The 12,529-nt window shown below is 58.3% G+C and overlaps 3 protein-coding genes across 3 annotated transcripts in view; 1 reads left to right on the top strand and 2 right to left on the bottom strand.

Annotated features, from left to right (window-relative positions):
- Positions 1–1,021: 1,021 nt before the first annotated feature.
- GPR182 (G protein-coupled receptor 182) lies at positions 1,022–2,898 on the top strand. The gene has a single exon (XM_014959366.1). It carries the CDS (start codon positions 1,028–1,030, stop codon positions 2,120–2,122), a length of 1,095 nt encoding a protein of 364 aa, XP_014814852.1. The 5' UTR covers positions 1,022–1,027; the 3' UTR covers positions 2,123–2,898.
- Positions 2,899–5,163: 2,265 nt separating this feature from the next.
- ZBTB39 (zinc finger and BTB domain containing 39) lies at positions 5,164–11,886 on the bottom strand. Its single transcript, XM_014959365.1, has one exon. The coding sequence runs from the start codon at positions 11,771–11,773 to the stop codon at positions 9,632–9,634; it is 2,142 nt and encodes a 713-aa protein (XP_014814851.1). The 5' UTR covers positions 11,774–11,886; the 3' UTR covers positions 5,164–9,631.
- The window catches only part of MYO1A (myosin IA), a 38,861-nt gene continuing 38,148 nt past the window's right edge, over positions 11,817–12,529 (bottom strand). Inside the window, exon 25 of the mRNA XM_014959359.1 lies at positions 11,817–11,882. Within this exon, the coding sequence (XP_014814845.1) occupies positions 11,817–11,882 (66 nt within the window). The remainder of the gene's footprint in view (positions 11,883–12,529) is intronic.

Consider the following 12,529-nt stretch of genomic DNA (forward strand, 5'->3'; position numbering starts at 1 on the left):
GGGGGGGGCTCCTGGCCGGTCCGACGAGCTCTGCCAGCGGCCCGAGGTTGGACGGGGCGGGCGGCGGCTCCTCCGTGCGGATGCAGCTGCGCTGGGGGTCGGAGCTCTCGGCACTTTGGGCAATAAAAGGATGTTGGGGTCAAGCGCATTTCCTTAAAAGCTTATAATTTTGTCACCTACTTGGAAGTCCCGAGGGTCCCCAGACGGGCAGGGCGGGTTTATGAAGGGACCGCACACCAAGGAGGGTCGGGAGCGGGGGGGATGTTGGGAGGGGGGGGGTCCCAACAGACACGGTCCCTCCCCGGTGCCTCGAACGGTGCCGGTGCCCCGGGGGCCTCACAGCCGGTTGCTGGATGCAGGATCCCCGTGGCCGCAGGACCTTGAGCCCCCGGGGGGTGGCAGGGGACGCCGTGGAGGGGGGGCTCCTGCCCAAAAGGTCCTCAGCTCCGTTTCTGCTGTCACCGATGTCACCGAGCCTCGGGGATGGAGGGGATCTCACCTCCCTTCCCGGCTGAGCGGGTGGTGGGACGGGGGACACCACATTTGGGGACAGCCACCACCTGGGGACAGCCACCACCTGGGGACAACCACCTCCTGGAGCGTGTGTGGGTGCACGGGTGGCCTCTGTTTGTGGCTCGTGCTTTCTCTGGGGTGTGAGGTTATTATTTGGTGTGGATCCAGCATCTTTTGAGGGTTGATGTCACCGTAGTGGGTAGTCAGCACAGGAGTAAAAGCTGGATGAAAAAAATAATAGAGAAGAGCACTTTCAGAGCCTCCCTGGAGGTGTTCAAAAGCCGGGTTGATGTGGTGCTGGGAGGTCTGGTTTAGTGATGATGCTCCTTGTTTGTTGTGGGGGTGTCTATTTTTTCCAAAATGAGGTTGACGGTTGGACAAGATGATCTTGAAGGTCCCTTCCAACCTAGAAGATTCTGGGATTCTGTGACTGAGCTCTGACGGCAGAGACGGGCTGTTTCTCTGTATTTTTGGGCCAAAACTCACCCCTTTCCCCTTCCGTGCAGCTACCAGGATGGCTGAGGTGACCACTGCCCCCACCGAGACCCACACTCTCCTGAACGAGTATGGGGAATACCACAACTGGTCCGAGCTCTTCCACCTCCTGAACTATACCTATACCTTCTGCGAGTTCAGCCTGGATGAGAACGTCAAGAGGGTGATCCTCTTCATCCTTTACCTGGTCATCTTCGTGGTGGGCTTGGTGGAGAACCTCCTCGTCATCTGGGTCAACTGGCAGACGCGGGGCAACAAGAGCTTGGTCAACCTCTACATTATCAACATGGCCATCGCCGACCTCGGGGTGCTGCTCTCGCTGCCCATCTGGATGCTGGAGGTGATGCTGGATTACACCTGGCTCTGGGGCAGCTTCCTCTGCCGCTTCACCCACTACTTCTACTTTGCCAACATGTACGCCAGCATCTTCTTCCTCACCTGCCTGAGCGTGGATCGCTACGTGTCCCTCACCAGCTCCTCCCTCTTCTGGCGCAAGCACCAGCACCGCGCGCGCCGCGTCGTCTGCGCCTGCAGCTGGGTCTTGGCAGCAGCCATCCCCTTCCTGGAGGTTGCTCACATGCAGCTGGTCAACACGGGAGAGCCCATCTGCATCTTCATGGCCCCCTTTGAGACCTACGACGAGTGGGCGCTGGCGGTCAGCTTGGCCACCACCACCATCGGGTTCCTCATCCCCTTCCCCATCATCACCATTTTCAACATCCTGACGGCCAGGTTCATCAAGCGCTCCAAGCCGGAGAGCAGGAAGCACTGTCTGCTCATCTACGCCTACATCGTGGTGTTCCTGCTCAGCTGGCTGCCCTTCCACGTCATGCTCACGCTGCTCACCCTCGACGGCAACCACATCATCCTCCACTGCACCTTCGCCCACTTCCTCTACTTCTTCTACGACATCATCGACTGCTTCACCCTCCTCCACTGCGTCATCAACCCCGTCCTCTACAACTTCCTCAGCAAAAACTTCCGCAGCAAACTCATCTCCGCCGTGGTTAAGTACATCCCCAAAGACCAAGGCAGCCAGAAGGGCGCCGACCATTCCTCCTCCACCACGCAGCACTCCATAGTCATCACAAAGGACAACAACCCTCCCAATTAAGGGGGGGGGTCAGGCTCTCCCACTCATCACTGGCAAGTGGCTGTGGGGTTGGGGGGCAGCCCCCTGCCCTCACTGAGATCAGTGAGAGTGATTTTCCTGGTGATGAGCAGACACTTTGCTTTTAAACAGCACTTCTTGTTGCCCCCCACCCCAGCCCCACGCTCTGGGGCAGGGCAGGGGGGTGCCCAGCGATGGTGCGGGGGAGCTGCGGGCACCTCGCCTCTGATGAGCTGCTGCTCTGTCAGGTTCTACTTAGCTAAAGAAAAGAACTCCAGAAAGAGATATTTCCTGTTTGCTGAAAGATACACTTGCAGTAATAAAGCGCATTCACTCTGCCTGCTTGGAAGTCTCAACACAAATCCGGCCCCTGGGACCTGACCCCCCCTTTCCCCGACCCGTGGGGCTGGGGGCACTCGATCATTTCCCTTCCCCACGACTTCTTCTTCAGCCCTTGGACTTTCACTTCCACACGTGCTGCGGATACGGTGCCCCTCTGCCCGACGCCATCCCCAGCAGGAGGGAGGAAACACAAAAAACCTCTCCCTCCCCGCGTCCGGCGAACGGCCGAAAGCCTGATTTTACAGAAAAAAATGAAGGCAACGCCACCGCGAGGGGCTGAGCGTGACACAGAGCTGGGCTTTAACGAGGGGAGGAACGAGGTGGCCAAGAAAGCCACCAGCATCCTGGCCTGTGTCAGGAACAGCGTGGGGAGTAGGGCCCGAGAGGTGGTTGTCCCCCTGTACTGGGCACTGGTGAGGCCTCACCTCGAGTGCTGTGTCCAGTTTTGGGCCCCCTCCCATAAAAAAGACATCGAGGTGCTGGAGCGGGTCCAGAGAAGGGCGACAAAGCTGGTGAGGGGTCTGGAGAATAAGTCTGATGAGGAGAGGCTGAGGGAGCTGGGGGTGTTCAGCCTGGAGAAGAGGAGGCTGAGGGGAGACCTTCTTGCTCTCTCCAACTCCCTGAAAGGAGGGGGTAGAGAGGTGGGGGTCGGTCTCTTTTCTCAAGTCCCAGGCGACAGGACGAGAGGAAATGGCCTCAAGTTGCCCCAGGGGAGGTTCAGGCTGGATATTAATGATGCTCCTTGTTTGTTGTGGGGGTGTCTATTTTTGTCAAAATGAGGTTGACGGTTGGACAAGATGATCTTGAAGGTCCCTTCCAACCTAGAAGATTCTGTGATTCTGAGTCAAGAGCAGCAACTCGTTGACAGCAATTTTGCAAATTAACCAATGGTTAAAACTGGGTTTGACTGGGCTCAGCTGCTTCCAAACCGGTGACCGGTGGCGGCAGAGGTGGGGGGTCCCCAGTTTGTGTTCTGCAGCAGGAGACCCCTCCTGTTAATCCCAGTCTCCTGGTGAGTTTCTGGGCGTTTTTCCACCCCGTGCAGAAACCCTGGAGCATCCGGAGAAAGTTCATCGCCGTCCGGACGCCGCCGCGGCCACGTGCTGCGGGTCGAGCCTTGGGCAGGGGAAGGTGAGGGAGCAGCAGTGGCTGGAAGGGAGTCCATAAATCTACCGAAGGCCTTGAGCTGCCCAAGAAACACATTTTTCAAAAAAAGCAAAGCATAAGCAAATCCAGGGACAGGATGCTGGAGGTGCAGGGGGACAGGATGTCCCGGGGGGGGGGGTTATCACGGATGCCCCTTATCTCGGGACTGGCCGGGAACGGTTCTGCCACTTCCAGGGGCTCTGAGACAGGGTGAAGCACCCAATAAATACTCCAGCTCTCCTCGTGCACGGAGATGTTCCTTCCCACTTCTGGGGGGGGGCACCGGCGTCGACAGAAAAAGCCAAATCCATCTCTGACACAGAAATATTTGTGCTGTGGCTGGGGAAGAAGCCAGGCCCCTGGGACACAAGAGCTCCCCTGTTCAGGGAAGCAACTCACGACCGTTCCTCTTCATTAATTAAGTTTTTTACAGCCAGTTTCACAGCCCGAGAGCGTGGAGGCACCTCGGCTGTAGGTCCCCCCCAGGGCAGAAGCTTCCTTCGGGATCTGCACCGACACCGGACCCGGGACCAGCCTCACGCTGACACGACCGACAGCTTCGATCCAGAGTCTTCCCTAAGGCTTCCTTTTGCTAAAACTCTGCCATTTTCAACGAAGAAATTGCAGATAAGTACACAATAACAAGACACTTGACGGGCGACATAATCAGGACAACAATATATTCAATTTCCAGTTACTTAAACATGTAAAATTTGCTATTTGACCTATTAAATTTTTTTTTTTTTTTAAAACTCTCCTGCTGTGCCTTGCGACTCTGTTCATAGACCTCAGGGCCAGAGGGGCCTCAAATAACCCCAAATATCCTGGTTTTGGCCTGATGTGGCAGGGGGAGGAGTCGCCGGCAGTCGCTGGTTGGGGATAATCCATGACACCCTCCCGGGGGTGGGGGCTTGAAGCCCAGCAGGTCCTTTAGGTGGGTCCCTCAGATGTCCCTTTAAAGCCCCCACCATCCCAGAGGACAAACTGGCCCCGTCACGGGCTCCCATAGTGGTTCCTGGCTATAAGTCCCTCCCAGGTTGGATTTCCAGTGCCTGCTACTGGTCACTGGGATGGGGAACTGGTCCTGTCCCAGTAGGAACGCTCTCCCCAGGGTGGTGCTGACCCAATGGCTCCAGCAGCAACCGGGACCAGGCACCTTGGCCGAGGGCAGGTCGCCCTGATCCCACGCCAGGAGGGATGGAAACCTCGTGCTGGAGAAGAACAGCGTTTGCTCCCCAGCTGCCACGGGCCAGGGCTCACCCAGGAGGAGCCCAAACCCCAAGAACTTCCTCAACGGCTCCTAACGAGGGTTCCTCTCCCAACCTGTTGCAGAAACAGCCCCAAGAAAGACCACAGCCCCTTCTCTTGGTGCTGCTCCTGCTACTGAGGAAGAGGCCCCTGGACACGCGCCACAGTCCCCGCGGAGCCCAGCACAGGGGCAAGGAGAGCAGCAGGAAGGGCTCACGCGCTTCCCCTGGCACCCCCGAAGGGACAGAAAATGCCAATCTGCACATTTTAAAGGCACAAAGTTTGGTAAAGAAGCGAGGCACAAGAGGTCAACGTTTTCCATTTTATTATTCTAAATAAAAACCACACTTTGTGCTGAACAATGGAGTATAAAAGAACCCGATGTACAACGATTTTAGACATCTACTATTTGGGGGGGAAAGTTTACAAAATATACAAAACTTTACAGCAAATAGATAGTAAACACTTAAATATCAGGAGGTCAGTACCTACTATTAACTTAACGAAAAGGTTAGACAGCAATTCAACTCTTTTTTCTTTCTTTCTTCTGCTTAATTATTCTGATACGAGACCTGGATCCTTTGAGAAGGGGGGAGAACCAAACTGAAATTTGTTGTTTTAGAAATGGGGAGCAAGACTCGAAGCGCTGCCTTTTTGGGGGGGGAATTTTGTGCCAGGGTTTCGTGCGGGGACCTGCGACCCCAACGCTCTTTTCCAACGCTCCCGGGGGGAGCCCCTTCCCCTCCTGTGCCCCCCCCCAGGATCCCAAAGCACTTTGCAGACACGAGTTAAACCTGGCGGCTGCCCCGGGCGAGGTAGGTAAGTGTCGTCCCCATGGTCATGGAGGGACAGTGTGGCCGGGGTGGGGGGGGGGACACAAGCCAAGGGCCACCCCACAGCAGAGTGGGGGCAGATTTGGGCACAGAGCATCGGCCCCAGTCCCCCTGATGCCACAAATGATGCTTGGCCCCTGGTGTGGGGCTGCCCCCCCGGCACACACAGCCCCACGCCGCAGGCCCGGAGCTCCCCGGCCATCACCGGGTGCCTCCACCGTGACACAGCTACGGCCCCTTGGGGACACACAGCCTGGGGGTGGGGGGCTTCACCAAGCCCCCCTCGCTCCATCCACACAGCTTCCCAGGGGACCAAGGAGCTCCCCAGGCTCGGGGACAGCCGAGGGGACGGGGACACAGAGCCCTGGGGAGGCCCAGGACCGGCCGGGGGAGAAGGGGGGGGTCACAGGTCTCTGACCCCTCCTGGGAAACCCCCTCTGAGCAGGAGCACTGCGGATCCGGCTTCCCCCCAGGAGATGGGATCTGATCTCAGGGTGTTTCATGTGGGAATAACTCATTTTAACACAGGAAAGTATCCGAGACGCAGAAACGCCGGGGACCCGAGCGCTGCCCCGGCCCAGAAAACGGGGTGGGCTTTTGCTTTCCCCGTCCCTGTGTCCAGAAGGGTGGGCTTGCTTTGCCCGGTTAGTGTTTCAGTGTAAAAGCTTCTCTTTTTTTTTGGTTTATGTGCACAAAAGGCTTTTTGCTTCACAGCTTATCTAGACACGGGGCTGCAAGACGCTTCCGCGCAGCAGCACCCAAACCCACCCAAAAGCTCATCAAAGCTTCTGGGGCATTTTAGGAGGGGCTCGAGGTGGCTCTCCCGAGCCTTGTTGCCCCCCTCGCATCCTTCATAGCAATCATCTCCAGAGCAGGTCCCATCCCCTCCTCTCCACCAGCCACCCCTGGGACAACTCCACGAGCTCCTCAGAGGAGCCTCCACTGACTTGCCACCACCTCCCACACTTTTCTAGAGTGCCACACGTTCTCAAAATGCTATAGATATATTTTTAAACTTAACACCATCAGGCTAAACACGGCCCCGCAGACCAGGCAGCGACCACAGGCCGTGGCCCAGCAGCCGACTGGTACCAGGGGGTTTGGAAACCAGAGCTCCAGTGGTGGACACGGCCCAGCCCCAGGGTCTGGGATCACCTCGGTGCCTCCCCACCTCTGAAACGGGCACCAAAACCAGGACAAACCCAGTTTAACACCATCAGCCACCCCCAAACTTGGCCAATGCCACGGGGCCTGGGGAAATGACACAAACTCCCGATGGCCTCAGCCATCCATCCTCTCCTTCCTCCTCAGCAAGGTCCATCCCTCCCTCCCCATCTCCGAGCAGCGGGGTTGGACTCGGGCGCCGTGGGTCCATGGGGTGACTTGGGGAGGGGGGGACACGGTCAGGACAAAGGAGCCATCTGGGAAGGGTCGTCAGGGCCAGGCAGGCCTCAGCACGGCCTGGGGGGGACATGGCTCCACACCGACCCATCTCATCCCCCGTCGCAGTGGGGATGGACCCAGAGCTGCCACGGTGGAAACGCGGCTTTTACAGGGACGAAAGGATGGATGGAGCTGAGGGGCAGGGCCTTCCAGCTGCCCCACAACTCCACACCCTCCAACTCCTCTCTCCCAGGATGGGAAGTCCTTCCTCTCACTCCCGGCCAACGTCCCCGTGCTCCCCAAACCCCAGGAGACATCCCAGCGCCGCTGCCCCCCCACCAGCACCCACATTCCTGCCCCCCAAAACCCTCCCCACTTCTTATATTGCTCCAGGGCTGGTTTCACAGGGCTGCGAGGGGGACAGGGCTAAAGGGGGGGGGTTGCTTTCGGCGGGGAGGTGATAAGAGGAGTGACCCCGAGTGGGCCAGGGCTAAAGAGGGGGTTTGCTTTCGCCGGGGAGGTGATAAGAGGAGTGACCCCGAGTGGGCCAGGCCGAGGAACTGGCACAGAGCAGGGGAGGATGGGGGCTGCGGGTCCCCTGGGACGCGGAGGGTCAGCGTTCACCGAGCGCTCCGCGTCCCCCACGCGCTTCGCAGGCACCAGCCAGCGACTCCGCCACGCTCCCGGGAGGTAGGTAGGTACCACAAGTGTCACCACCCTCATTTTACAGATGAGGAAACTGAGGCAAAGAGGCCAAGTGACTTGCCCAAGGCCACAGGGGAGCAACCCCCCCAGGAATTCCAAGCTCACCCACCACCCACCCAGCCCAGGCCGCTCCTCCGCCGCTCCCTCCGAGAGGAAGGGAAAGCAGGACGGGTTCACAGGGTTTGCAAATCACTAGTTTTTTTTTTGTTTTGTAACAGCACATCGTTTACAGAAGCGCAGGAGCCGAGTGACTACGACCGCGACGGCGGCTTGAAAAGCCCCGAGCGCTTCCTGTTTTGTGAGGTAGAATGAAGTTACCTAAGGGCAGCCATAACTCACGCTGCGGCATCGGAAATATTTGTTCCTCTCCACCTCTGCCCCACAGCAGGATAACATGGGAAAAAGCCCATCCCCACCCTTCTCGGTGTAAACACTGCCGGCACGGGGCTGACCTCGCCAGCGCGGCCAAGGAGAGCCCCCCGAACTGAGGAGGGTCCCCAGCCCGTGTCCAAGATGGAGGGGTCAAGCTGAGGCTCCCACCAGCCCCCACAGCCCCCTACTTGAAGCTACAGCCCCATCCAACCAGAGATGAACCAACTCACGTCGCACCGACAACATCCTGCGCCGCACGTTTGCCACGAGACAAGTCTGGGACAGGGTGATCCACGGTGGGGGGGGGGCAGCAGGAGGGGGCTGTCCCTTCGGTGGAGAGAAGAGTCCTCAAAGGTACCTTCCTGGGAGTTAAGGCAAAGCTTCATCACGTCTCGATGCCGGGGCCCGCACGGCGGCGGCGACGCCGCTCTCTGGCATCCGGCACGTCGGCAGCCCCGGGACGCGCGGCGCCGGCGGAGGAGAGCGGTGGCGACATGGGCACCCTCTCGGTGGCCAGCTGTGGACTGGCAGAAGTCAGGTGTGACCGTGCCACCACGGAATATCTCCCGAGGAGCAGCCCATCCCACAGCAGGAACCCGCTGCCCCTGCCCTCTCCGGTTCAGCGACTCCTCCGAGAGACCTCACGCAGCCGCCTCTTCCCTCCGGCGCCGCTCGGGCTCCTCAGGGAGCTGGTGGCACAAGCAAGAAGCCGTGGGCACAGCAGAGAAGCCACCAGCCCTGCTCCCTGCTCGGACCAGGGCCCAGGAACTGCCCGTGAGGGTGACAATCCCTTTCCTTCACCCACCAGGTCTCCATCCTCGCTGGCACGAGCGCGCTCACACGCCGTGGCTCGTCTCCCTGCAAGGGACCAACGACTTCAAGGCCCATTTGGTGACACGGACTTTGCTTATCTCCCTGCAATAGCAGCAGAACCCCAGTGATGCCCAGAATGAGTCTTTTTTTTTTTTTTTCTTTTTTTCTTTCTTTTTCTTTTTTTCTCTCCTTTTCTTCAAGTCCAGCACCATCCTGCTCTGGCTCCGTCCCTCTCTACTGAGGTCAGGTGTGAAAAATCTTAGCAGCATCAGTTTGTGGACAAGCTCAAACTGAGGGTTAGCCTAGTCAAGTGGGCTAAAAGGTTATTAAAAAAAAAAAATAAAAAATCTAGATTCAAAACCTAGTGAGAAACGCTAAAAACACAGAACTCGATGGCCTCTAACAGGACCAGAGGTAAGTAAACACGACAGACTTCTTGGAAACAGTGACGTAGCTCACGTGCCGTTCATTTGTACAATGTCACCAATCTAAAAAGCCCTAGCAAGGCCAAAAAAAATAACCCCAAAAACATTAAAAAAAAAAAAATTAGAAAAGGAGGATTCCACCCATGATGCCTGACCATTAAATAAAATAAATGACTTTTTTTTTTTCCACAGCTTCCGCAATCAGCGCTTGCTCCTTTTCCTGGCCCTGCCCCGCCTCGCCCCCATCAGCTGTCCGTGTTTTTCTCCGCGTCTTTGGAATGGATGATGTACATGAAAGTCTGTTCGATGGTGAAGTCCGGGGGGAGGCTGCCTTTGTGGACCCCTATGTGCTTGCTCATGAGGTTGAGCGTGGAGCTGTAGTGCCCGCAGACGGTGCAGCGGTACATGAGGGCCCCCGAGTGCGTCCGCAGGTGGCACTTGATGGTGGAGCGGCCGCGGAAGAACTTGTGGCACACCTTGCACTGGTAGGGCTTCTCCCCAGTGTGGATCCTCCGGTGGTAGTTGAACTCACTGGTGTGGGCAAACCTCTTCCCACACACCTTGCAGCTGTACTTGCTGTTGCCCGGCTGGTTCTGCAGCGCCAAGTCTTCGCTCAGGAACTCCTCCGGCAGCTTCCTCTTCTGTAGGCCCTGCTGCTGGAGACGGTCCCCGAAACCGGGTCGGATCTCCAAGCTGCCCCCACATTTGTGCTGGCTGACGTGGTAACGATACGCCGCTTCCAGCTTGAAGCTCTGGCCGCAGAAGTGGCAACGGAAAAGAGCTTCTTCCACGTTCTGGTGAACGGCCAAGTGCTTCTCCAGGAGGTGCCGATCCACGAAGCTGTTGGCACAGACGGAGCAGGAGAAGACGGAGATGCCCAGGTGAGACAGGGTGTGCCACATCAGGCTGCAGAGGCTGAGGTGCCGCTGGTCGCACACGCCGCACGTCTGGCTTTTCAGGTTGACGTGGTCCAGGATGTGGTTGCGGACGGTGTGGAAATCTTTGGCCAAGGGCTTCCCGCAGGCAGCGCACGCCAGCTCCGAGCCGGGCCCTCCCCCAAACACGGTGACCTTCCCGGGCAGAGGGTCGCTGGGGTGGACAATGACGTTGTTGTCAAAGACCCCTTCTCGCCGGTGGAGGGTCAGCTGCCACTGGGTGAAGAACTTGGTCTCGCACATGTCGCAGGAGAAGAGGAAGATGCCGATGTGGGACAAGACGTGAGTCACCCTGGAGTTCCGGTCCTGGAAGTGGGTTTCGCAGACCTTGCAGTTCCCCGTGAGCAGATCCACGTGGTCCCTGGCGTGTTGGCGGATCAACTGGATGTTGGGCTCCAGGACCTTCTTGCAGACCTGGCAGGGCATGGCCTTGCTGTCCCGGCTGTCGTTCTCAAAGGCCAGCTCTTCTTCGCTGTCATCACTCAGCTCGATAACTTCTTCCGACGGGCCCAGCTCCTCGCTGGCATCCTCGAAATGCAGCTCATCCTCACCCAAATCCTCCAGCTGAAGCTCATCCATCTGCCCGAATCCTTGCTCTTTGGAGTGGTCGCTGTTGCTGGGACAGGAGTTGCTCCCCGCGGAGACGTCCAGGGAAGGATCAGAGGTAAAGAAGACACCTTTGCCGTAGTCACCGTTGCTCTGGACCTTGTACTGCTGGCAGGAGCTCGCCGTGGTTTGGACAACGATGTTGACGCTGCCCAGGCCGGGCTGAGGGGCCGCGCCGGCGGCGGGAGGGAAAGGCCCCTGCTCCGACTCCTGCTCCGTTTTGGGAGGCTGCTGCGGGTGCATCAGGGGAAGGGTCTGGCTGCCTTCGCTCACCGTGTTCCTCTCATCCTCCTTGTAGCTGCCCGACACTTCCCCGTGGAGGATGTAATTCCGTTCCGGGCCAAAATGCTCCCCGCCGCCTCCCCGGATCTCACCCAAAGAGTGGCTCTGCTCTGAGGAGGTGCTGCTCAGGGGACCCGACCTCCCTTCGCTCACGGACAAGGAGGGTTGTTTCGTGATGGCCGAGCTCTCCAGGTCGGGGAAGGTGGAGTGGCAGGCCTTGAGCAGATCCTCCATGCCCAGCCGCTCCGCCACCTCGTAAATGACGCCCACGTTGATGAGGTCGGTGAAGAGCTCCGAGGTGTACACGAAGCTGAGGATCTTCTCGAAGTTGGCGGGCGTGATGAAATCCACCACGTAGGTCCTGGCAGCGTCCAGGCCCGTGTTGAGAAAGAGGTTTTGGAAGTAGCCGGCGGCGCAGGCCAGGACGGCCTTGTGGGCCGCGAAGGAGCGGGTGCCCACCAAAATGGTGACGTCGCACATGGTCTCGGAGAGCCTGCACTTGTTGAGTTCCTTCAGCAGGTTGTTGGGGTGATTGGTGCTGTGCAGCTTGATCCTCATGCCCATCTTAGCAGCTGCTTACGAGCCCCTCTCCTGGTCAGCTGCTTCTTCACGCATTCAGCAGCTGCGTGAGCAGGGGGTGCTGGGCATCCAGAAATTTGCAGCGCAAGGGGCTCTAGGGAGAGGAAAACGCAAAGAATGTTAGTACTTTAACAGCCAAAGAGCCACGACTGTAGTCACACCTCCAATTTTCCACCTTCCTGACCGGCAGCAGAGAAGAAGCAGCTCAGCTGCTTAGATGGAGATCCACCAAAACCTACCTCGTAACTTCGGAGACGGACTATTTGGGAAGTGAAGAGAAAGGCCCAAAAAGACAAAATAGAGCCATTTACTCTTCCTGCAACCGCCTGAAGTTCCCTCTTCTATTCAGGCACGGACAGAGGTCCCTCAGTTCTGAAACTGGTGCCCATCACACAGACACCCCCGTGCTGGGGAGAAGGCTCCCTGCCGCTCTGTGTCCCCCCGGGGGGGTCCTCTCCTCTCTCCACACCTTCTCTTCAGACTTCTCTCACCCCCCCCCCATGATAACTCGTTGTTTCCAGGTGGGATCTCATCTGGGGTTCTCCTCGGCACAGCAACTTCTCTCCTTCCCTTGGGAATTCTCTCCTGCTCCGGCACTTCCCGGTGGTTTGTGTTCACCCTCTGGCCCCCACCATTCCCACCCGAGGTGGTCCCCCCACCTCTGCCACCCTGTGTGTCCCCCCCCCCCCCCGGTGCGGCTCTGCCAGCTCTCAGGGGACCCGGCGAGCTCACCCCGGGACC

This window comes from Calidris pugnax, unplaced genomic scaffold, assembly GCF_001431845.1.
Source record: "Calidris pugnax isolate Ruff unplaced genomic scaffold, ASM143184v1 scaffold421, whole genome shotgun sequence".
NCBI lineage: Eukaryota > Metazoa > Chordata > Aves > Charadriiformes > Scolopacidae > Calidris > Calidris pugnax.

What these genes read in the sequence shown, in the direction of transcription:
- GPR182 (XM_014959366.1), top strand. Translation starts at nt 1,028, where the DNA reads ATGGCTGAGGTGACCACTGCCCCCACCGAGACCCACACTCTCCTGAAC.
- ZBTB39 (XM_014959365.1), bottom strand. Translation starts at nt 11,773, where the DNA reads ATGGGCATGAGGATCAAGCTGCACAGCACCAATCACCCCAACAACCTG.